This window comes from Glycine max, chromosome 10 (genome assembly GCF_000004515.6).
Source record: "Glycine max cultivar Williams 82 chromosome 10, Glycine_max_v4.0, whole genome shotgun sequence".
Lineage (NCBI taxonomy): Eukaryota > Viridiplantae > Streptophyta > Magnoliopsida > Fabales > Fabaceae > Glycine > Glycine max.
Window position 1 is genome coordinate 51,352,784 of NC_038246.2, and position 24,934 is coordinate 51,377,717.

The 24,934-nt window shown below is 34.5% G+C and overlaps 4 protein-coding genes and 1 pseudogene across 9 annotated transcripts; 4 read left to right on the forward strand and 1 right to left on the reverse strand.

The window, feature by feature from the left end:
* Positions 1 to 66: 66 nt before the first annotated feature.
* On the forward strand, positions 67 to 5,118 carry LOC100790016 (PTI1-like tyrosine-protein kinase 3-like). 3 transcript variants are annotated; one of them, NM_001370832.1, is made up of 9 exons: positions 73 to 195; positions 433 to 460; positions 995 to 1,172; positions 2,380 to 2,633; positions 2,754 to 2,880; positions 2,962 to 3,235; positions 4,052 to 4,184; positions 4,288 to 4,374; positions 4,511 to 5,118. In NM_001370832.1, the coding sequence occupies exons 3-9, from the start codon at positions 1,079 to 1,081 to the stop codon at positions 4,631 to 4,633; spliced, it is 1,092 nt and encodes a 363-aa protein (NP_001357761.1). In that variant the 5' UTR covers positions 73 to 195; positions 433 to 460; positions 995 to 1,078; the 3' UTR covers positions 4,634 to 5,118. The 3 variants fall into 3 exon arrangements, with proteins under 3 accessions (XP_014618027.1, NP_001357761.1, NP_001239619.1); XM_014762541.3 differs by having other exon boundaries at positions 67 to 460; positions 4,511 to 4,896; NM_001252690.3 differs by lacking the exon at positions 433 to 460.
* Positions 5,119 to 5,786: 668 nt separating this feature from the next.
* Positions 5,787 to 8,617, forward strand: LOC100790542 (gem-associated protein 2). Its single transcript, XM_003536757.5, has 4 exons — positions 5,787 to 6,272; positions 7,029 to 7,263; positions 7,503 to 7,680; positions 7,944 to 8,617. Exons 1-4 carry the CDS (start codon positions 5,873 to 5,875, stop codon positions 8,502 to 8,504), a joined length of 1,374 nt encoding a protein of 457 aa, XP_003536805.1. The 5' UTR covers positions 5,787 to 5,872; the 3' UTR covers positions 8,505 to 8,617.
* A 901-nt stretch (positions 8,618 to 9,518) lies between these two features.
* On the forward strand, positions 9,519 to 12,789 carry LOC100776857 (uncharacterized; annotated as a pseudogene).
* A 1,009-nt stretch (positions 12,790 to 13,798) lies between these two features.
* On the forward strand, positions 13,799 to 21,003 carry LOC100791591 (CMP-sialic acid transporter 3). 4 transcript variants are annotated; one of them, XM_003536759.5, is made up of 17 exons: positions 13,800 to 14,056; positions 14,205 to 14,351; positions 14,616 to 14,822; positions 15,557 to 15,673; positions 16,053 to 16,109; positions 16,486 to 16,563; positions 17,212 to 17,256; positions 17,617 to 17,676; positions 17,844 to 17,966; positions 18,102 to 18,179; positions 18,679 to 18,748; positions 19,332 to 19,439; positions 19,592 to 19,725; positions 19,821 to 19,897; positions 20,226 to 20,271; positions 20,366 to 20,427; positions 20,667 to 21,003. In XM_003536759.5, the coding sequence occupies exons 3-16, from the start codon at positions 14,655 to 14,657 to the stop codon at positions 20,414 to 20,416; spliced, it is 1,212 nt and encodes a 403-aa protein (XP_003536807.1). In that variant the 5' UTR covers positions 13,800 to 14,056; positions 14,205 to 14,351; positions 14,616 to 14,654; the 3' UTR covers positions 20,417 to 20,427; positions 20,667 to 21,003. The 4 variants fall into 4 exon arrangements, with proteins under 4 accessions (XP_006589792.1, XP_006589793.1, XP_003536807.1 ...); XM_006589729.4 differs by having other exon boundaries at positions 13,799 to 14,351; positions 20,830 to 21,003; XM_006589730.4 differs by having other exon boundaries at positions 13,799 to 14,351; positions 20,834 to 21,003.
* A 920-nt stretch (positions 21,004 to 21,923) lies between these two features.
* Positions 21,924 to 24,008, reverse strand: LOC100777393 (inositol transporter 1). The gene is made up of 2 exons (XM_003535744.5): positions 23,531 to 24,008; positions 21,924 to 23,451 (listed from the first exon to the last, which is right to left on the reverse strand). Exons 1-2 carry the CDS (start codon positions 23,679 to 23,681, stop codon positions 22,127 to 22,129), a joined length of 1,476 nt encoding a protein of 491 aa, XP_003535792.2. The 5' UTR covers positions 23,682 to 24,008; the 3' UTR covers positions 21,924 to 22,126.
* Between the last annotated feature and the right edge of the window lie 926 nt (positions 24,009 to 24,934).

Here is a 24,934-nt window from a genome sequence, read left to right on the forward strand (position 1 = left end):
ATAATAGTAGAAAATATATTATTAATCATTTATTAGTTAAAAAAAAGCAATTTGGATTAGTGGAATAAAAGGGTTGCTTGTGTGGATGTCTCATCTCAAAAGCGGGCAATACACCACACCACACCTGGCTTTCTCTTTATCATTCGTTCCTTCCTTTCTTCGCATTGACAAACCCTAACATAGCATCATCCTAAGGTAATTTCTCTCTCCCCTTCTTTTCCCCTTTAATTCCGCTTCTCTTCATTGCCTAATTTTGGTTCCCCTTTCCCCTATTCCCCTCTTTCCCGTTTCCTCACTTTCTCTTTTCTCTTCATTTCCTTTTGGGCCTCTTCGGGTGTTCTGCGTTTTTGCGAATCCGATTTGGCCTCAATTCCGCCATTCCTTTTTGGATTCGTCTTTTTTTTTCTTCTTCTTCTTTTTCATGGACCGCAGAGTCTATCACCATCGTCCTGCTCCTCCGGTAATAATTCATTTATTTCACTGCAATTTCTTCTTATGTGGTTTTCCTGCTTCAATCACTTTTATTTTAAACCTGTTGTCTTTTATAAGCCGTTATTAACAAATTAAACATGTCTAGTTCTGCAATTTCATTTCTTTGATTTATGATGTTTTTCAACGATATGTGATCAAGGTGATGGAAAAAAATATAGGGCGGGAATGTCGCAAGTCTTTTCTATCAGCTTATCTCGGGCATGGAGTTTTCATGCATTGCGCGTAATCAATGACCGTTATGATCTGATTCTCTGAAATTCACGCCATTAGCATCCGGATTTATTTGTCACTAATCGTTAATTTTTATGAAGTAATAATTGTGTTCTAAATCAAATAGCTGGCAATGAGCTCGTATTTATTACTTTTTAATTTAATGCTGAAAGTGGACCTATATTCCGGATATATGTTAAAAACATACCAGTTTGAAGAGTTTCTAAATTATATTGTTTTTCACGAATAACATCACATTTTGGATATTTATGCTTCTTGTGATGATTTGTAGGCACATGCTTCTCCCCCTGAATACTTTGTCCTCCAGGGGAACACAACTTATAAAGACGATCTATATTTAAGGAAGAGGACAGGGATGCGTCGGTGGCTTTGTTGCACATGTCAGGTGGAAGAGTCTTACCCATCAAATGAAAATGAGCACCTGAAAAGCCCAAGGAATTATGGAGATGGTGAGTTTCTTAATTTAATCCATTCTGTTGTTTTGTCCAGATATTGTTTACTAATTGAGAAAGAAATAAAAGTAAACTACAAAGGATACAAAAAAAAAAAAACCAGTTAATTTTAAGGCTTCTAAATTCTAATTTTTGTTTTCAGAAATGTCTTCAGTTTATTTCTCTAAGCCATTCACTTGAACATTTAGCCTCCATTTTATTTTTTATTCATATTTTCATTGTAATCAATAGTGCACTGTGGTGTCGCAAAGTATGGGTTGCTATGGGATTCAAATAGTGGAGTGTTTTTCAATAGCAGCCTTTGTGGCTGCAATTGGGGCTTTTCACCTACCGTTCTGCCATGGTATAGGCTGCAAAAACCCATTTTTATCACTAAAACGTTGTTGTTTAGGTTCTTTTTTTGAGTAAAATTGTGATATCTCCCTCATTTCCTAATAATTCTTTTATTTTAGAAACATAATTGATGCTTTTTTACGTCCATAATTGATGTTAAATCCTTCTCCCTAGACCATTCCACAAAAAGTTACTTCTGGTTTGACCTCTGTTCTGTCACACATCAGAAATCGTTATTTTTTTTCCTTATCCCTTTATTTAATTTTTTGACTTCTTCACTAATTTACTATGTTCTTATTGCTCCTAAATTGTGATTTATTATTTATCATAAATTTCTTTGATTTTGAGTAATACTCCGGCCTCAAATATAGAAAAAACTCTTCTCTTGGTCTGAAATATAAAGAAAATTTCAACTAACTTTACTTCATTTAATGCTACTATCTCTAAAATACCCTTCATTTAATTGAGGTTTTAGTTCCAATGACTCCTTTTAATTCCTGGTACCAAGTTTCTATGAAGGATAAGTTGGAGAAAAACTTAATTTTTAATTGAGATTGGTGCAATTAAATCTGATTAACTAACTTTCTTAGTTAGTGTGAACTAGATTTTTTTCTTCTTATATTTGAGATCGGAGGGAGTATTTATATACATTATTTAGTTTGTATTATAATATTTAAAATAGTGGTAATCCCGCTGTAGTATTTCAGAGCTAGCTGCTATGCGCTGATATTCAAGATTGATAATTATGGCTTTATTTGGATGCTTCAACAATCTCGACTTCACAATTTTACTGCTCTCATAGTTCACCATATAAGATCGCTGGTTCCTTCCTGGTAAAGATTACTCATGTTTCAATTATTATTTTCTTTAGGAAATCAAAAAGGCTCAAAGGTGTCAGCTCCTGTCAAGCCTGAAACACAAAAGGCACCTCCACCTATTGAAGCTCCAGCCTTATCTTTAGATGAGCTGAAGGAGAAGACAGACAACTTTGGTTCAAAGGCATTAATAGGTGAAGGATCGTATGGAAGGGTGTATTATGCAACCTTAAACAATGGAAAAGCAGTGGCTGTGAAAAAGCTTGATGTTTCATCTGAACCTGAATCAAATAATGAGTTTTTGACCCAGGCAAGCCTCTGCTGTCAACTAAACTAAACAAACTATTATAATTTATACACTGCAAGTATGATAGTTTCTTGATGGTTGTTGTCAGTTTTTGGTCGTCTCATGCATTGTTCTCTATTTCAGGTTTCCATGGTCTCAAGATTGAAGAATGGCAATTTTGTTGAGTTGCATGGTTACTGTGTTGAAGGAAATCTTCGTGTACTTGCATATGAGTTTGCTACTATGGGCTCTCTTCATGACATATTGCACGGTATGTAGCTTCTTCTTGTCCTATCTCGTATTTCATATCTATTAAGTTCTGTCAATGATTTTGGTTGTCTTTCCACTACAGGTAGAAAGGGAGTTCAAGGTGCTCAACCAGGACCAACTCTTGATTGGATACAGCGAGTTAGAATTGCAGTTGATGCTGCTCGGGGATTGGAATATTTACATGAGAAAGTTCAACCACCGATTATACACAGGGATATCAGATCAAGTAATGTGCTAATCTTTGAAGATTACAAGGCCAAGATAGCCGACTTTAACCTTTCTAATCAGGCCCCTGACATGGCTGCACGCCTTCATTCAACTCGTGTATTGGGAACTTTTGGGTATCATGCTCCAGAGTAAGCTTTGAGAACCTGCTAGTATTTAATTTTATATCTACATTTGCTTTCATATTTCCTTTGAGTTCATGTGCATGCTATCTTGTATTACAAGGATTTTTTTTTTGTGTGTGTGTGTGTATGTGTGTGTGTGTTTTACACTTCTAGTGGTGCCTGTGTGTGTTCCTTTTACATACAGCTGCATTTCATGGTTTTTTGCTGAGGACTACCAATTGGTTTTTGACCTTAAATTTGTTGATGATTTCTTTAGATGTTTTAATGGTTATGTTGTGTAACCTTGTTTCCCTTTCCAACTTCTTGGATTCAATGTATAAATTCAATTCACATGTGTAATCTTTCAATTTTTCTTAATGATGAAGCTGTAAGTCTTGATTGGTAAGTTATTGTCGTGGAGAGTGAATGAGAGGCTCCATAGTATCATTATAGTATCATTACTGGCTTTGGATGTGGTCCAGTTTTTGCTTAATTTCCTAGTACTCCCCACTGTTGGCTTAAAGTTACTGGAAGTTAAACTGCTGTTGGTTTTTATGATGAATATCCCAGCAATCTAGCTCAACATGTGGTTGAACAAAGTGTTTCGTCTATAGCTGTTATTGTTTTTATGGTTTGTGTCGATTAGGGATTATGCTGTGGTCCAGTTACCGAGGCTTGTGGATTCATCTGAAGCTTTAAGAAAACAATTAATGTCTTTGCCTGCTTAACTATGTTTTTCCATCTTTAAATTAATTTGTTTCTCATCTCATCCCTTTTGCCTCCTTTGAGATTTGATTTTGTTTTATTGATTCTTAGCTTCTTCTGTGTTGCCAAACTTTACAGATATGCAATGACTGGGCAGTTGACTCAAAAAAGTGATGTCTATAGTTTTGGTGTGGTTCTTCTTGAGCTTCTTACTGGCAGAAAACCTGTTGACCATACCATGCCTAGAGGACAGCAGAGTCTTGTCACATGGGTCAGTGTGCTGCTTAAACTCATACCTCATCGCTGCTGTTTTTCAATCATTTACCACTGGTTGTCAGCCATAGATATTTTGTTGATATTGATATTTTTTGTAGGCTACTCCAAGATTAAGTGAAGATAAAGTGAAACAGTGCGTTGACCCAAAACTGAAGGGAGAATACCCCCCTAAAGGGGTTGCTAAGGTATATATTTCTCTTTCTCACTCCTCTTAATTGCACAAGCACATGTGAAAAAGACTCTTGACTCTTGAATAAAGTTCTGGTGCTTGGATCTCCATCTTATGGTTGACATTAACAATGCTTATTGTTGGCCATACAGCTTGCAGCTGTTGCGGCGCTGTGCGTGCAGTATGAAGCTGAGTTTAGGCCAAATATGAGCATTGTTGTTAAAGCACTCCAACCACTTCTGAAGTCTCCCGCTCCTGCTGCTCCAGAAAGTTGAAGCAAATAAAATCGCTTAGATGTCTGCATCGTCTGCACAGTTCGATTCAGTTATCTCCAGATTTCATCAAATACTGCGGATATATCTATACATCTATATTTTTTTAAAATTTTTGTTTGAGATTGGATGTGTAGGATTGAATTGGCTTGTTTCTTGTTGTCATTGTTAAATTCCATGTATTTATTTCATCGCACTTGTAGTGCCGAGTCTGCTGACACCCATTGAGCCATAATGCAACAATAGGTTTGGGTTGTGTGGGTAAATGTTGTTTGTCACTTAACGTTAATGCCCTCCATATTCTTTATTTGTTTCTTGCTATCAAACTGAGCTGATACTTCCCCTGAAAGACCTACTATATTTGTTGGACCTTTACCTCTCCCTCTCTCTTTTGTGGTGTGTTTACAAGATTATAGTTATTGTTCTTGTAATTAATCCCCCCCATTTCGGTTCTTTAGTTGTGGAATAACAGGATTATGATTCGTGTTTTTGTGATTTTCGTATTCCCTTAAAAGTAGTTTCTGACTTAATTTGCATGCCACCAACCTGATGACTATCGTACAGAACGTGAATCCCCTCCGTTTACATTTTCATTTGGACTTTTAGTTGCATGTTACGCATGTATTTGCAGTTTTATATGGTATTATTTCTTAAATTAAATGTATAACGTTTAGTGTCATAGGGCACTTAGTTGAAGTTAATATATGAAGACTTATCAAATTTATTGATGTACAACGGACAATGTTGAAGAGCGACTTGAAAAGTCAATTAACTAGGAGTTCAAGGTCAAACAGGCTTTAAAATAGTATACTTTTTTCTTTGTAAAATAAGAAATCTTTTGTTAATGGTTTTTTTCCTTCTAACTTTTTTTTTATATATATATATATACTAAACATAATAGCCTATCATCATCACTGTCATCTCATTTTCCAGAAAATGCGATAGGATGCAGGACTCAACCTACATTTGCTCTGCACTTTTTTTTTTACGGCTTTTGTACAATATATTAATATTAATTCAAATACTATTTTTTAAATTGCCAATAATTAAACTGTTTAATATAAATCTAAAATGTAATTAATGTATTTAAAGATAAAATATAATTATAATATGATTTATTATTATAATTGTTAAGTACAAATAAAAATTGAATCTAATGATAAATTTGAAAATCTCTTGTTGGGATATAAGTGTAGAGCAAGTGCGCCCCAACCCTGCAAAACGAAAGAGTTTAGTGTAGCGATGGCTGATGTTTCAGATTCACGAGAACACCCCGTTCTTGGTTCAGCGCAACTGTTGGTGGAGCTGGAATCTGCGCTGGGCGGTGAGAAAACGGTGACGGCGCAGGCTTCTTCTTCTTCCTTAGGCTTGGGGATTGAGGTTATCGACGAAACGGCGTTGCTAGACTCCGTTGCGAAGAAGAACGGAGGAACCAAGAACAATCACCAGAAGTCTCAGCCCTCAAATAAGATTGGGAACAGAAAGTACTCGCGTAAGGAGTTGGAGGGTCTGAGATTCCTGAACATGGCCCGACAGCGCAAGTTCTGGAAAGCAATTCACGCTGCCTTTCAAAGCACCGTGGCCATCGAGTATGACACTTTAGCCTCCACTCCCCTGCCGCCCCATAACAAACCAATCCTCAGTAAGTCTTTCTTTCTTCACCAAGAAATCGAATCTTTCTGTTACTGCAACTCTTGTTCTTTTTTATGGTGTTTCTTTGCTTGTACCTACCTTCATCACTTTACATCCATCGTTGTAAAATGCTTTTCTCTGCAAAGTAATAAATGTTTCTTTCTGGAGAAGCTGTCTAAATCTTTATTGCTCTGATTTTTCTACTTTTTTTTTAGTCCGATTGTCCCCCAGTTGCTAGGTCATATTGTGTCAATTTGATTTTTTCAATTTCTGTGATGGACAGGTGTGGCTGCTACTAACGGAAGATGGAGATATATGAATGTCTTTGTCCATTGAAGAATGAGCAAAAGGGACCTGGAACATGTCTAATATGCAACATTAGTTGACCATGTTCTGATTGTTGTAATTAGGCACTGACTTCAGTTGCATGGTTACTAGTGTAAAATCATTGTTTAGGAAAAGCCTTGTACAGTAGGCTTCATTGTAGATTTGAAAGATTACTTTGGTCATTCAAATAATGACGATGCTTTGTTTTTTAGTTCATCTTTTACTTTGCATGCTGAGAATTACATTGTTGTTTTTTCAATAATCAATAAGAACTTCAATTTCTTGTCTACATTGTGGTTCAATGAAAAGGACATGCTTTACCAGATCACTCTTGCTTTTACAATTACAGATACTAAATTATATATTTATTTCCTCTTCAAGCCTTAAATCATTAGCAATTTGACATTGCTGGTGCTGAAAGTTTTGCAATTGCTTTCAGGTGCAGTGTGTTGTGAAAATAGGGATAGTGAAAAAGGGACTCCTGTTGACCCTTCTTGTAGTCATAATCTTGTGAGTGAGGATGGGTGCTCAGTTGCAAAAGAGTGCAGTGAAGAATATGATGGTAGTGACGATGATTATGCTAGCATCCAGAGGCCTGCCTTTATGGTTGATGGAGAACCTAATTTTGATTCTGGTCCACCAGAAGATGGATGGGAATATCTTAGGCGTGTCAGGTATTATCATAACTGTCAGCAGCTGATTGCTGGTGCTATAATGAATTTATGCTTTGAAATTTTCTTTCTTCCTGATAATTTCTTTGCTGTTCTGCTCTCCCTATATTGTTAGTGAGTTAGTTACAGCTCCTATATCTTGGGTCTGTTAGTTAAATGATGGCAAGCAGGAAAATCTATACTGCTATTACCCAATAAGAGAAATAACTAGGTTCTTAAACCATATTTTGTTTCTTGAATAGGTGGGAGGCACATCAAATTCCGAAAGTGAAGGTAGCAAAACTTGATAGAGGTAAACTTAACAAGGAACAAAGTGCATACATGCCCCAGATTCCTGATATTGCCAATTGTCCAGAGTATCTGCTGCCATTGAAAGAGTGGGAGGATGTGTTTCTTGCTGAGTTTTCTGCACTGAGAAGGGTATGTTCTTCAAGAATCCATTTCTGTATGCCTTTTTTTTTTTCATCATTCATTTTTTGACCAAAAATACTCTCTTCATCCAAGAGTTTAAGAATTGTGCAATTCCTGTCCTACTTTACGCACACCACTTACTTACCTACACTTACACATCTTGGACCCATTTATAAGATCTTAACTGCAACTGGACATATATAGAATCATTTAAGTTTGTTTATATCATACTGCTATTCTCATTGTTTTGTTTTCCCAATTTCTGATTTCAGAATTTCTCATGCCTTGATGGTTCAAGTGCCATACATTCTGAAAATCTTCATGTTCATTCCTCACAACTAGTTGGGAACAATTGTGGAGAATTTTCTAGTGCTATGAGCAGAGATGTGTTACTTAATAATCATTTGAGAATTGGGAAGACAAATGATCAACCATCTAACTCGACTGCTGAAAATAACGATAGAACATTGTCTCCAGAGAATCCTGAAGCAAAAAGTTCAGCCGATCAAACTTGCAGCAGCAGCTCCCCCACTCTGCCATTGCTTTCTGTAATCTTAGCAATGGACTCTGTAGCCCGGGTATCAAGTTTGTTGAAACGAATTAGGTTGCTAGAGGCTGCAGGCACTATGACAAGGAATGATTGCATGTGGCTTTTTGCTCTCTGTGCAACAGTTGATGCTCCACTAGATGCTGACACTTGTGCTTCTCTCAGGAGTCTGCTAAGGAAGTGTGCCAGCATACGTGCCGGAAAGGCTGGATTGGATGAGGAGGTTGTAATGTTGAATATATTGGCTACAATTTCGGGGAGGTATTTTGGACAATCTGAAAACTGAATTGAATTCCCAGTTTGTAACTTTGTTATGTTTTGGTAACTGGTATGGAGCCAATGACGTGTATGCTATCGTAATAACTTATTTGTTTAGCTGATAACATGGAGTTTCTTTAATATGTTCTTTTTTTTATTCTGCTTCTACTTCTATGTTCTTTTGGAGTGCGAAGATATATAATATTGGCATGCCAAAAAAGAAATTGATTATATTCCTCTATGTCTTTATAATTCTTAAGCTCAATTATACTTTTATTAAGGAGAAAAAATATAATAGTGTATGGAACGTTAAAGTTATGAGAGAGATGCGTGACAAAGAAATTATAATTTTAATGAAATGGGAGAAATTAAAGAAGTTTTTGTACGTAAATTCTTTTTAATAGGGCGATCTATTGCTCTTAAATGCAAGTAAAGGTTTATGTTGAATTCTAATGACAAACACTCTTTAGTCTTTACCACAGTTTTTGTCTTAATTTCTAATAAAAGTAAAAGAATTGCTTGTATTCTTTCTCTATAATGTGTAAGCGACAGAGAAAAAGAATGAAGCGCTAGTTAAATAAAGAGAAGTTAACGGATAGGCAGAGCTGAAAAGGTCGTTGGGCTTGGGCCTGAGGCTGGGCTTGAGGCTAGGCCTAAGGTAAGAAGTAACATTCATGATTTAACATTTTCTTCAAGAGTACTCGGTAAGGCTCATACAGATTACAGATTTCTTTTTAATAATTTACGAATTAATGATCCATGAGGACTTTTTCATAAAATTTCTTATGTACGTGTAAATTTATATAATGAGTTTATATAATAAATTTTGTAACAATTAATTTTATATATATATAATTTTTTATTAAACTTATGATTTTTATTTAAAATTATATATGTAAGATCAAAATTAATTATAATAAAACAAAAAATAAAAATATAGTTAATGTAATAATATTTCCATAAATATTATAAAAAACTATAACTAAATTAGCTTTGAGGAAGGTAAGTAGTAACATTTATGGGATGAGACAGATAAGTGGTAGGAGAGTGGAAGCTGTTTTCTTGTGTGTTAAGAAATGACAAATTAAATCAAGTCCATATGTTCTCTGTCAACACTCTTCCCTCCCAATTCTCTCCGCCTTTCCCATGCCGTCGCCATTGCCGCCTCACCGTCGTGTGCTCCCCCTTCCGCCGCCGCAGTCGCAGCCGAAGATGCGATAACAAACTCTCCCTCCCCACCTCCACCTCCTCCTCATTCGAACCGAAGCTGGAAGCCGTTATAGACCTGACTCTCCTAACCGCTTTCCAATCTAAACTTGGGCGGTTCCTATCTTCCGGCAGAGACGCTTACCACAAACGCAGGCTCGTCGTTTCGTGCCGCCCTTCCACCTTGCATTTCCTCGGAACTTCAGCGGCTTTGACCTTCCTAGCCGTTTCTGTTTTCACGGTTTTGGCTCAATTGATTTCTAGGTTTTCGTCTTGGCGTCGCAACGCTTCTAGCTATATGCCTGTTTTGGTGCGGAGGGACCGAAGCCTCGGTGGAAAAGAGGTGGTTGTTGCGTGGGGTCAGAGAAGCGACACCAATCCATTATCTCCGCCAAGAATAAGGTGATTCGGTTCCAAAGGATATTTCCCAGATGGTGGCCAACTGTTATCAATTCCAACGCTTCTGTTTTTGACGCCGATGAACAGGAGGAATACAAGACGGAGGCTTATAGAGTGGTTCGAGGTTTGTTTTTTCTTTTCTTTTCTATTCAATGAAACAAGGTTGTTTGTTTGTATACTTATATTGACACAAAATATAATTATGCTTGAGCTTCGTATTAGCAATGCGGGGGAAGGGGTTCATAACTATATTCTATTTCCTATTCATTAAAATGCATTGTTTAATGGTAATTTGTTAACAACAACCATGATATGATGTGTTTCATTAACTATCACGGTTGTTCCTAGTGGTTCCAGTCTCTGGATAAATAATGATTCTATTCATATGCTTTTTTGTAGGTATAGATACGTGTTTAATAATTTCTATAGTGTTTTGCCATCATTTTTTTCAAGTTGCAACTCACCCACTTGATTTCCAGCAATTACCAACAGTAGATTGGGCGGAAATGACAACATGGAGAGTGATATAATTCAAGTCAGTTCTTTCCCTCCCTTTTTTTCTCTCTCCCCTGGTGATTTACTTAATTATCAAATCATATATAGCAGTTATTTTTATTTTGGGGAAATTAGTTTGTATATTAGGTTAAGCTTGATATATGCTTTTCCTTTGAGACTTGAGTAGTGCCTTTGAGAAGAAAACATCATAGTTTTATAGTAAACTCGGCAGCAACTACTACTTAAAAATTAAATTACTATGTGATACAGAACCTGTGTGAATTTTAACATTCCCTTCATTATTCCTAATTCCTATATAAAAGATGTCTTTTCAATTAATATTAACTAGCATAATGAAGCATGGTACTAAATAAAGTTCTCCAGTGGATGACATAGAACCGGTTATTAACCATTAAAAAATAATTAAGAGGTCATTTTTGAGACCCAATTTAAAGGAATATAAAGATGTGGGATAACTTGTGGGGCCCATTTCAAGTTCTTAATGAGTTCTATCATTTGAGTGAAAAGTTGCTAAACTTAAAATTGATGTGGCATGGTAGGACCCATAAAAAATGAGTTAAGAACCCATCCTATGGTGTTCACTATTGGAGGATGCTCTTATTCTTGTTATAGTTATAGTTATTCCTCTTTCCTCACTTAGGCATAAGGCTTGGTTGTAGTCATCTCTTTATAGTTATTCTTTCTTAAAACTGGAGATGACCTCTTTACAGTGACTACAATTAGCATTTGTATGTATTCTATTTAGAATTTAGATATTAGATATTTTCATCTTGTTTTTGGTTTTGCAAAACGTAATTTGACTGGTAATTCTTAATATTTGCATGAATGAAGAATGCAAAATTTGTAGGGAGAATTTAAGATAGGACACAGTACCAACTAACATTATTTTATTAGAAGAAAAGGGAAAGTAAGAATAGGGTAAAAAATCACCAAGGAGAGTGAACAAAATAACATTGGGTGAAAAGAAAGTAAGAAGTGCAGCAAAGCTTCCCAATATCTATGCATGTCCGAAATGACTCCATTGAAACAAGTATTGGCAGTACACCAAAGACATGCCATAAATAGTAAATACAACCCTAGAACAGGCTATGTCCTCTCTTGAAATGCTGATTAGGATGATTAGGTAGATGGAAGGAATTTTCTTCTAACCTTGTCTGTTGCAGCATATCATTTATCATGTATTAATATGCTACTTTTTACTAGCACTTACTATGGGTATTTCTATGCAGCCTGAAATGGAGATGGTTAGCCGGGGCCTAGAAAAACACTTGAAACCGGAACAAAGAGAACAACTTATGTTTCTCTTTGGTAAAGTTTGTGGCGAGGACAGTCACAGGATTGCAAGAGAAGCCCTTGGGTTGGTAAGAACATGTTAACCCTATTTTGCAGATCTTGCACAAATAATTACTCGCGTAGAATTTAATTGTAATATAATTGCATCTTAAACTACCAGAGTTGTTAACTTGTTGTTATGGTAGTGCAACTGGGAGAAGTCTTTCTGAAAGAACATTCCCCACATTGAATAATATGAAGGTTTTTCATTCTCAAATAGTATATTGTATTCTTGGCATTCTTGTGTGTCTTTCTTTTTTAATTATTTTCGAAGTTAGTGCTTTTGTTCTTACTTTTATAGTGGACTGTTGATTTTGCACTGAATTACATTCCGCTTGTGTATGATGGTGATGAGCTAGTGATATGGATATATAACTATGCAAATATTCAAAAGCAAAATGCAAAAGCAATGCTATTCAGCTGTAGTGTTTGTTGAAATTAAGTGCTGTCTTCCTCAGTTTTCATGTTAGTTGTCTTGTGCTGTTTCTTGATTAGGTTTGTTGAATTATGGATATTAGAGGTAATTATCTTTATTCTTTCCTCCTTTGGTGTTTACATTTTGCTTACTCATATGATCTGTTTCTCCTTTTTTGTGTGCAGATGCATTCTCAAAATGGTTTCTCTGACCAACTTGAAGACAACATCGCTCCGTGAAAATTAGTCTCTGCCTCAGCATCGTTCGCCAAAAAAACTGACTGAAGATGCATTCTTTTAGAGTATATATACCTGTTTAATTGTTTAGATTATATCTGTTTATTCAATAATATTTAGATTTTAGATATTTTCTTTTAGTAATGTATATTATTTTCAATGTTAAAAGACGATTCTTTTATTGTTAACAATGTTAGTTTTTTTAATAATTTTAATGTAGTAGAAAATCGTCATTTGACTTGGCCATAAAGTTGATCACTACCTCACTTTATACAGCTTTAATAAATTAACAAATAAACCTGACAGGTTGGCACCGGGCACCAGGATATCCTTGTATTAGAATTTGGATTTGGATTACACAATATAAATCAAATTAATCTAAATTGTTCGGTTGAATTTGGATAGATTTTGACAAATAATCACAATTGTTAATGAACAAAATCTAATATCCAATAATGAAAACAATAACATACGACTTTTAAAAAAAAATCCTAAATGTTAATATTAATACAATTGCTTGTTGCTAACAAAATCACAATATTGAAATCAATTGAAAACATAATTTACTAAAACAAATACACTGTCATATTAGACTCTTTAATAATATTACAAGTCAATAGACTAATGTTATTATTATGTCAGCAGTATAATAATATAATTGATACATAATATATTCATTAATATTTTCTTATAAAACAATTAATGTTTTTTAACTTTTGTAGTTGTGGTCAAAATCTTACTTAATGAACAGAATCTATTTTGTAACTAACTGTAATAAAGCTCCTTTGCTGTAATCAGATTTTAATATGCAATCGGAACATGTCAAATTATATGAAGTAATTTTCACACTATTTATTAAAATAGTAATTTCTAAAAGGAAAAAAAAAAAGAAACTTAAGAAAGTGTCGGCATTTACAAGGAGAATATAATACAAAGGTATGTACTACTAACATTTTGTTACAGGACAATTAATAGTTTTTAACTTTTGTTATTGTGGCAAAAATCTGACTTAATCAACAGAATTGATTTTGTAACCTAATTGTAATAAAGTTGCCTTGCTGCAATCCGATGTTAACAGGTAAAGTCTTGGAGCATATCTAAATGTAAAATAGTAAATTTCACATTATCAACTGAAATTAGTAATGTTTAAAAGGAAAGTGTCGGCATTTAGAGAAGATCAGAAGAACAAGAATATTCTGGTAAGATTTGCTTTCCATAAGTCTATTATTCTTGAAGACCTAAGCTTATTGAATAAATATTGGTGGAAGCACACAGCACACAGCACAAGCCTGAAAGTTGAAGCGAAAGAAACGTCTAACCCGAATGGTGTAATAATATGGAGAGGGGGTAATTCCACCCAACAGAAGCAGCGACACTGACACACCAAACTACAAATCTGAAATCCCCCTTTGACTCCTCTCACTTTGAGACGCCTCATTCCCAACTTTCCTCCCAAACACCCTTTTATTTTTTTTTGTGAGTGATTTCAAAGCAAACAAATAAAAAACCATTTAACGCTCTCTCTTATTATTCCAATTTCCAAATCACAAAACAAAAATTCTCTCTCTCTCTCTCTCTCTCTCTCTCTCTGAATTTATACTCCAATTTCCATTTCCATCGATAGGAAGAAGGAACATAGCTGACTGAATTCGGAATCTGAATCGTACTCGCCTTGTCTTTGTTATTCGCACTCCTCGCACTTCGAATCCGTTGCTGGCAGCTGCAGATCAAACCTTGTTTCACCTGAATGCTCCTTCTGGACTCGATTTAGGTTTGTCTTTGCTTCCTCAAATCCGAATTCCACGCTTTACGTTCTCTCATGTTGTGTCGGTGAAGCCTTAATTTCGTATTTGGGTTTCCTTCTTTGCTAGATCTCACTTCTACGCAATCCTATTTTGTTTGATTTCGCAGTTCTTCTTTCGTTACCTTAGGGATCTCTGTTGTCTTAGGCTGTTTTGGAAGAGCAAGATCTGTCATTATTTTATTATTTTGAGATTATGTGGAGAGGGTTTTTCTAATGTTGATTCCGTTGCAGATCGAGTTCTTCGTACCCTGATAGTGTGGGAGGATATATATGAAAAACGGGGTGATGGAATGCAGTGTTTGCCATTCCAAATTGGTTTCCCCCTCCTCCAAGACTATATCAAGGGCTTATGATCGCCATAAAAGTAGGATATCGTCCAAGCAACGTGCTCTCAATGTCTTTTTGGTCGTTGGTGATTGTGTTCTAGTTGGCTTCCAGGTGATTATCATCTCTAAATTCAATATTAATGGAAATGTCAGTTAATAGCTATGAATCTCTGACCACTAGACATGATACAGACATCCTGCACATTTGTGATGTGTTTGAGGCTTCAGAGTCTGAGCTACTTTTTTTGTATATTAGTGTGTGTACTGCTGAGTGACAGACAGTACTTTGTTTCCCTCCATGTGGGAAACGAAATTTCTCTTGCATCCACTTGTTTATTGATTTGGAATTATCTTTTGTTTTCCTTGGTTTAATGATTTGGAAAACTAATTAATTGGGTTGGGCAATCTAGAAGTGTATATTTTTTTGTGCATTTGACAAGGATGGTTTTCCTTAGTCAAAGTATTATCTTGCATGTTAATCTATTGCCGTGTCCTTTCTTGCATTATGTCTAGTTGGCAAAACGAATTTGCAAATTTATTATAGGGTGCAAGACTCAAAAGCTTTAGGAGAGGATTGAGCTGAAAGAAATTGGCTCCTGCTTTGGCATTGTGAATAGTAACTTAGGGATGTAATGATGATTGTGATGTGAAGCATGTTATAGTCCTTAAAACAATTGCGTCATTTGCATATTTCATTTCTTTGACTTGCAGTTCTACTTTTCAAAACTAACAGATCTAATAGTCTGATATAAATTAGAGAGTTCACTGCTGTTAATTTGCTAACTCATGCAACCTCTATGCTTGTTGTTTAGTGACTGACATATGTTATTTTTTTTTAATTGGCAGCCTATCCTTGTCTATATGTCCAAGGTGGATGGGAAATTCAATTTTAGCCCAATTAGTGTTAATTTTTTGACTGAGATTACAAAGGTTTTCTTTGCTATTGTTATGCTTCTTCTCCAGGTTAAGATCACTTTCCCTTTGTCTATTTTCAAGTATTTTCTGTCTTTTCAATTACTTGTAATTAAAGCATGTATCAAGTGAAAAGTAGATTATGGAGGAGGGAATGGCACATATATGATATATTGAAGTAAATCATTAGTAAATTGTGATTTTACTAGGAGTTACTGTTTTTTCTATTGTGACAGGACATCCCTACTTTTCTGTGGTTAAGGGTCATAGAATATTAGAATTTATAACCTAAACACACGAGTGGAAAGAATGATTTTTTGGTTTGTAATGACCATTTTCTGAGTTACTTTAGTGGATGTCAGAGTATGGTTCTGTCATTTATCTTTTTGAGTAAACAGCAACTGAATCAAACGGTTGGTTGATTGTGCAGGCTAGGCATCAAAAAGTTGGGGAGAAGCCTCTTCTCTCAATTTCTACATTCATGCAGGTATAGATTTCTGAGAACCATATATTTTTCAGATTTAGAACATTTCTTCAGTGTTTGTCATTTACTAGGTCTAGGGCTCCTTGCTTCCTGGGGTTGAACTGGATTACTCAGTTCCCATTGTATAAGCATGTTTTGTAAAAAATAATAAAGAATCATCAACTACTTTACTACTTTAGGGCATAGAGTGCATTTTGTAGCACAGTGTTTATTTGTACTTTTCTAACAGTGAATATGGAATTTGGGATAGCATTTTGTTAAGTCTTTTTGCATTTTTTCTTTATATGTCACCAAATTTAAACAATTTCAAAATTCTAGATGGTAGCTTTTCCTGATAGTTTTGATATTTATTTTGTATCTGGTATTTTGTCCCTTGTAGGCTGCTCGTAACAATGTCCTTCTGGCAGTTCCTGCACTTCTGTATGCCATAAACAACTATCTGAAGTTTATTATGCAGGTATGTAGAAGTAACCCCTAAACAATGCATAAGGATTGAGGCTACAATGCTAGTCATTAGAGATTTAACTTTTCTGGTTAATATGTACGTGTTAAGTTCAATAATTGGTAACTTTGTTTTTAATTCATGGGTTTTTGCCCAAAGTGGATAAATGTTGGTAGTGTGTATTTGTAGATTTACTTTTCCAAATCAGAAAGGCAGAAACCTAAAGCTATTGTAAAAGCATGATGGTTTGCTCGTTGCTTGCCTGAATACTAGGATTACTGATTGTTTAGCAGTCTTGTTTTGTTTATTATCTCGTTTACCTTAATTATAAATATATATGCTGCTGCTTTGTATTATGATAAATATCTATCTTCTAATCAGATCTAATGTAATTCATAGTTCTTCTCTCTTTTCTTCATTTTCCATCTAAGTGTTCATATTATAGTCAGCTGGTGTCTTAAAATGAATGGCCACTGCTTAGCCATGCATTTGTTTGTATCATGTTTGATATTCCATCGAGAGTATAGAATCATTTTCATTAGTTTAAAAGAGAATTGAATCAGGTGATGAAAATTCATATAACTTAATTATGATTGTTCAGTCACATTTTAAGAAATTGTTGGACCTAAGGGAACTTACGTGTTGATTTCACATTTCATGCAGCTGTATTTTAATCCTGCTACTGTAAAGATGTTAAGCAATTTGAAGGTAATTTCTAGTTCACTGTTCTGTATGATTCAATATCAGTATTATTGCCTGCTCTTAGTAATAGCTTGCCTATTGCATATGTTATATCCCTTGGGATGGCTGCTGGAAACCTCTCAAGTAAACCTACTACTTGTGTCTCACTTTACTAGTTTTGGTCCATTGTTCTTGACTGAGTTTTCTTTTCTATTTATTTCTGGAAATTCTCATATATTCTTCCCTCTGTTACTTTTTGACTTTTTATTCTTTTCCATTATTTTTCTGACACTTATTCCTTGAAGCAACTAGAAATATTCTTCTCTTGATAGTTTGCTTAAGTTGAACTAGTTTGTAATGACATACTCTTGACGTTGCATGTTTCAGGTTTTAGTAATAGCACTTTTGTTAAAGGTGATTATGAAGCGCCGGTTTTCCATCATTCAGGTTAGTGTGCTAAGCTCTGTCTTGTCTATAGGGATAAGAAAGGTGCCTTATGGCCATTATGTGGTTCTTTTCTGTTGAACCTTGGCAAGTTGTAACCCTTATATAAATCCCAATTGCTTCTCCTCCTTATATTTTGCTGGAAAATTGATTTATTCTTTTTGCTACAGTGGGAAGCTCTTGCTCTACTGCTTATTGGTATAAGTGTTAATCAGCTAAGATCTTTACCAGAAGGAACTACTGCTTTGGGTCTTCCTGTCACAATGGGTGCATATGCCTATACATTGATCTTTGTAAGTGATGTTTGTTATTTATTCTTTTGATATATTATTACTCTGCTATGATTTTAAAAAAAATCGGTTCTCCACTTTTATTTATTTGATTTCCTTTTTATTTCTTGAATTTTTAACCTGGAAATTATTTTGCAGGTCACTGTTCCATCATTGGCCTCTGTTTATAATGAGTATGCTTTGAAGAGCCAATATGATACAAGCATTTATCTGCAGGTGATGCATGGGGAATTGCTAAACTTTTCATTATTGGACTACATCTTTATTAAGTGCTGAAAATATGAGTTCAAAATTGTGTTTCTGATAGGAAGGAGAATTATGATTTCCTTCTAAAGCTGTACTGTCTAGAGTGTTGCATAATTGTAGTTCTTCCTTTTCATGTTTTTGACCAACAATTAGTTATTGTCCAGTCTTTGAACACTTGTGCATACACACATTCTTAGAATTGAAATGTAATTTTACAGTTTATATAATCTTGGTCACTGAGGCCTGCGGCTTTACATCACAGGTTGGGGATTGGCTGGGAATTGGGTAGATGTCTTAGAAAAGCAACTAACAATGATGCTCAATTTCTAACTCCAATCATCTTTATGACAATAGATAAACAAAATAAAATAAATGGGTAGTTTCAAGAACCACAGTTTAGGGATGCTAGGATTCTTAAACTAATTTTCTATCACCTAGAAATATTAATTCTCTATTTATTGATTTACAGAACTTATTCTTATATGGATATGGAGCTATATTCAATTTTCTTGGGATACTTGGGACTGTTGTTGTCAAAGGTGAGAATTAAATCTCTAATTTCTGGATAGTTGTGTGGACATTTTAAACATGGTACTAAGCTATTGAAAAAAAAAAAAAACTCAAACAAATTGCATGTGTTGTTTGATTTATTTATTTATTTTTAAATTAAAGCAAAAGACCCGATTATTTTTCCCTAAAAGCTAAAATATTAACTTCAATGTTAAATCTCTTTCATTTTGAGCCAGCTGCAATTCTAGTGTTCGAACCATGTACATAAACCAGATGACACTTAATTAACCTCAATCAATTTTTTAATTCAAAATTGATCTTCACAAATGAACATGTGATGGAGTAGGCAAGCAATGAGCAGTTCTGTGCTTTAAAATATTGTATTCATGTGTTCCTGTAATAAATCATCATGTTTTTCCAATAGTCATTTTTATACACATGCCATGACAGTTCCATATTCCATTATTAAGTAGAATCAGTGATGGCTTAATTCTGTTTGTTGATTCAATCTCTATTGATAGAGAAAAAATCAAATGCTTTTTACCTGGGCTTATAATGTGTTTTCTGATGCTCAAACTAGCTGATTTTTTTCTGCTGTTTTAAATTTTCCAGGGCCTAGCAGCTTTGATATCCTACAAGGTCATTCAAAAGCCACAATGCTTTTGATAGCAAACAATGCTGCCCAAGGGATTTTATCCTCTTTCTTCTTCAAATATGCAGGTCAATATTCAAATATATTTTTTTATTCTTTATATTGCATTTATTAGAAGCTTAAACAAGATGTTGGCATAATATAATTTATCTTAAATTATGTTTTGTAGATTGACATGCTATCTGTCCCTTCTCCCAATAACCTATTTAATGTGTTGCAGATACAATTTTGAAGAAGTACTCATCAACAGTAGCAACAATCTTCACCGGTATAGCATCTGCTGTACTATTTGGACATACTTTAACAATGAACTTCGTTATTGGCATTTCTATTGTGTTTATCTCAATGCACCAAGTAAGTTGAATTTAGCAGATTCTGGTTGGTAACTATGATGATTTTTTTTTTAAAATCTTTTTGTATGACACTATTCATGCATGCTTTATTTTCAGTTCTTTTCGCCACTTTCAAAAGTTAAAGATGAACAAAATGGTGTGCTGGAACTGCATGATGTTCATGACAAACAAAGGTACTTGCTAATTTCTTTACTGATCTAAAAAAATTTCCCTTTTGTTAGCTGAGTCATTTATATGGGTTTTACTTTATTTTGGGTTCCGGAGAACTCTATTATTCATATGTTTTCTCTTTTTCATGCTCTTTGTATATTTGATTCCTTGACCAACCACCAGCTCATTCCATGGAACAACATGGAAAAATAATTCATTTCCTTATTTGGAAGTTCCTGAAAATTGGACATGTCTTGTTATTTTTTTTATGGCAACATGACAAGAAAGTTTTTGAAAGAAAACATGTTTCTTTCTTCCTTTGCAATAACAAATGGCTTTTGTTCATTCCAGGTCAAAGGAATCCTTTATAAATATGGCAGCTGGAGCAAATGAGGAGGTGCGGATCTGTTATCTCATTGTTCTGTAATTGAGAGTTTTTTCATACTTTCAACTAATCCTCAAGGTTTTGTTGTTAATATGCATTTTTCCAGGCCACTCATCGAGTTGGACATGATGAGAGACAGCCACTTCTTCCCTCCTAGATTGGTCTACTGTATGTTTTCTTTCCATTTTTATTGTTGATCTCTTGAAATTTTGGCTAATTATTTTATTGACCCTGCTGAATGATTTTTGCTTGTGTCGTGTATTATTTTTAACTTAAATAATATTTAAAGCCCAAGGTTAATGCCTTTGTGTTAGTGCAAATAAAATATCCCACTTTCTAAAGGTTTACGAGTCTGACCATTTTTATGCTATAAACAATCCAATCATTTTGTGTGTATATCATTGCAGGATTTTTAAAAAATATATATATATATATTTTTGGTGATATTGCTGGTAGCATTTGACCACACCACACAGTTTAAAGTAAAAAAAAAAAAAAAAAAAAGTAATTTCTGCCTTTCTGGGATAGCTTTCTTCTGATGGGTTCTCTCTCTCTACTTGGTTCATGAAGAAAGGCATGAAACTTGACTTCGGGAACTGGTGAACAAGCCATGACTTTCAGTTGCTGAAGATTTTGATAGAGCTTAGAGAATGGCTCCGCAAGAGCTTTTGGCATATCAATGTGGATTTTACTTGTACTACATTTATTTTTTTTTATCTTGGACATTTTATTTCTCTTTTTTAATTTTGTTTCATGGTATATTTACCTCATCCTGGTCTAGAACTATTGTGTTATTATTTACATTTATTACATGATTTTGTCATTTCGTCATTATGAAATTATACAGGTAAATAAAGAAATTGAGTTCCCTTGTAGAAAATTATATTTGCGTGCATATAAAGCAATAGGAAATGATATTTACATATGTTGTTTTGTGTCAGCTGTTCAATATATTTTTTTTATATCATCTCTACACAGAGAAACATAATTTTGGAAACTGATATCACTCGTCTATATAAATTGAACTAACCCCTTTCAGCTTGCATTTTTTTAAAAAAAAAAAATCCTCCAATTTTTTTAATGTTGTTTCAAATTAATCGAGTGTGATTTTGATTTGGTAGAAGACTCACCTCACCTTTTTATTATACAGCAAACTAGTGTCCAGGTACTGTTAAGAAAGTAAGGATTTTGAAATGTGTAAAATGCATTTTTCTTTAATTTTAAAATGTGTTCTTGTGTGATTTTTAATAAATTTTCTTAATTCATTAATCAGTTCTATAAGTCATTGGTTAACAAGACCTATAATTTAACAATTTGCATAAAATCTTAAATTCAAAAATACGGAACTAATATTAATTATTATATTATATTTTCTAATTATTAATCAATTACTTCGTATGATTTATCTGTATAATTAGATGAAAATATCATTAACTAATTTTTATATGCCAACCACATTGTGATTCACGCAAGACAGTATTCTTTATAATTTTGTTTTACTATATTATAACTGAAGTCATAATTTAAAAATCTGACTAAAAAACATTAAAGCGAGTCAAAATAATCGACAAATAAATAAATCATGCATCTTCCAAATGTCGAGATATGTTAATACCTATTAAATAAAAAAAGTTAAAAATAAATGGAAAGTCGAGAAGTAAAAATTGTCTACAATGAAAAACTCAGTAAATAAGATGAATTTAAATTAGAATACAAAATTTAGAGAGTAGAGTGTCACTCTCTTAATTGAATATTGGTAATAGTATCTTTCTTGTCTTGTTAATTTAGACGTGTATTTCACAATTCACACGTTATCTTACAACTAGTAGTACAGTATATGATAATAATAGGGCGGCGCATTTTGCGTTCATTCTTGAGCAAGAAGGTTTCTCGAGTCAGAGTTGTTGCCCCAAGCTCTCTCCTTCCATATGAGTTCTACTTCATCGAAGGTCAATCCTTTGGTCTCTGGAACATATATAAGGACAAACACAAAGGCAAGCACTGATATAGCTGCAAGAATCAAGAAAGTGGAACCTATCCCTATAGCTTCAACAATCGAAAGAAAGCTCTGAGACACAACCAAATTTGAAACCCAACACACAGTAGCTGACATGCCCCCACAAATTCCTCTATATTCCTCCGGATATATCTCCGAGTTCACCGTCCATGGCACAGGCCCCATCCCCGGCGAGAAAAATGCAATGTATATGACTAAACCCAGCACTGCAAGCCATCCACTCGAAGATGATGATTCGTTTAAAAATGAGACAGACAAGACGATCAAAGATGCAAACACTCCTCCTAAGCTACAAAGTGCTAACATTCTGCGGCCGGCATGGTCAATTAGGTAAATGCCAAGAATTGTTCCAGTAGCATTCATGGCGGCAACTATGAGAGACAGAAGAAGAGCCAACTCATTAGAGTTGAAACCAGCCATTTGGACAATGGTAGGGCTGTAGTACATCACTGTGTTTATTCCTGTGAACTGCTGGAAAGCCTGCAGCCCAGCTCCGACGAGGAATGCTAGTTTGATTTCTTTAGATCTAAAAACATCACCGAATTTGATACTTTGGCGCTCTTGCGCGGACTGAGTGGTGAGAAAATCAACTTCGTCATGAAAGCGAGCAGGGTCGTAGTAGATCTTAGAGAGGACATGAACAGCTTCATTTTTCCTATTCTTGATAAAGAGCCATCTTGGGGACTCGGGGAGGAAGAGCATGAGAAGAAACTGAAGAATTGCAGGGAAAGCAGAGACACCGAGCATCCATCGCCATGTGCCGCTCACACGCGTGAAAGAAAGGTTAACGATGTAGGAAAGGAACTGGCCAGCAGTGATCATGAGAACATTGGTGCTGACCAAAGAACCCCTGATTTCAGATGGAGATGCTTCTGCAATGTAGACAGGAGAGGTGACAGAGGCAACACCCACACCCAAACCAACAAGAAGGCGTCCAAGAATGAGAAGATGAGGGTCTGGTGCTGCTGCCATCCCTATTGCTCCAATAATAAATATCACATCTGCAATCAGAGTCGCCTTCTTTCTTCCATAAGCATCGTTTATCCATCCTCCTCCTGCTGCTCCAACTATTGCACCCCCAATTGCCATGCTCACTATTGTTTCCTGAACCAACTCACTTTCTCTGACCCCTTCAAAATCATCTTTAATATATAGAAGGGCTCCTGATATCACACCTGTACTTCAACAAGGACAAAATTAATTCATTAATACAATAATCTATCTTCTGCTATTAATCAGCTGCTATATACCCACCTGTGTCGTAGCCAAAAAGCATGCCTCCAATGCCAGCCACAGCACTGAGTCCCAGAATATAAGGATTCTTGAAAAATGACATTTTGCGCTCAGGAAACAAATCCAAATACCCTGAGCTTCCTGGCGTCGATTGTATGGTGGTCATCGTCATTCTCCTCAATTCGATTCAATTATGCAATTACCAACGTCAATCCTCCTAATCTAGTTATCAACCAATTTACCCCCCCAACCCTGACTCAATTGAATGGAAACTGGCATTAAACCATCGGCAATGAGGAATGTGTATATTACTTTACTGTTTCCAAAGGTATCAAACGAGGAATTTTTGAAGATTCCCTCCCCAGATTAACGTTTTCCTTTGTCCGGTGATTCACAGGAGGAAAAGAAAGGACAGAGACACGCTATGGCTATGCAATCTGTCAGGAAAATTCGGAGGATCCTTACCATTTAAAGACAGGATCCCTCCCAAAATCTTATATGTAACGTCTTTTTCTTATAACCAAATCTCTTATTTATTAACTTCCCATTTTTAAGCTTTTTTTTTATAAAAAAAAATTGCAGTTTTGAAATTTTTGATAGTTAATTTTTTTAAAAAATAAGCTCAAAAGGTAATTTTGATATTCTTATCGTACCTTAAAATAACTTTTGGAGAAAAAAAATCCAATTTTATAAAAATATCTTTAAAACTTGCTCCTACTTATCGTAGGTCTCAAATAACAATTAGAATTGTTTCTAATTTGAAAATTGTAATTAATGTAACAGGAGGGAAAAAGTTTAAATAAAGAAAACCGTCTCAATGGGTAATTCGCTGATAAATATGTTTCTGAAAGATGAAAATATAAAATTTAGTCTCTGAAAACGTAAAAAGTGTGACAAATATATCCTGTCGTTAACTTCCGTCGTCACCGTTAATAAAGTTGCAGAAGGACAAATTTTTCACTGGAATGATTGCCAACGTGGATGGCCCGGCATATTTGTCATAATATTTTTTTGACTTTTTGTCTATGACAAATGCGTCCCTAAAAGATACAAATATAAAATTTAGTTTCTGAAAATATAAAAAGTATGACAAATATATCCGGATGTTAATAATAGATTATAACCTATTATTATTATTATTATTATTATTATCATTATTATATGTTTGTAACTTACTGTTATTCGTTTACATTTTTGAATTGTCTTTTAATATATATATTATTATTATTTTGATTTCTTCATCAAATTTTAATTTTTACTGTTAAAAAAAACTTTATCTTATATTTTATAATTTTATTAAATTTCTATTAAATTTCTCACTTTTAATCTTTAAAATTATTTTATATCCCAATTTCAACTTAAATACTCTAACATTTAGATTGAAATTAATATGGAGTGTTTCGCATAGAAAAAACCTACCAAGCC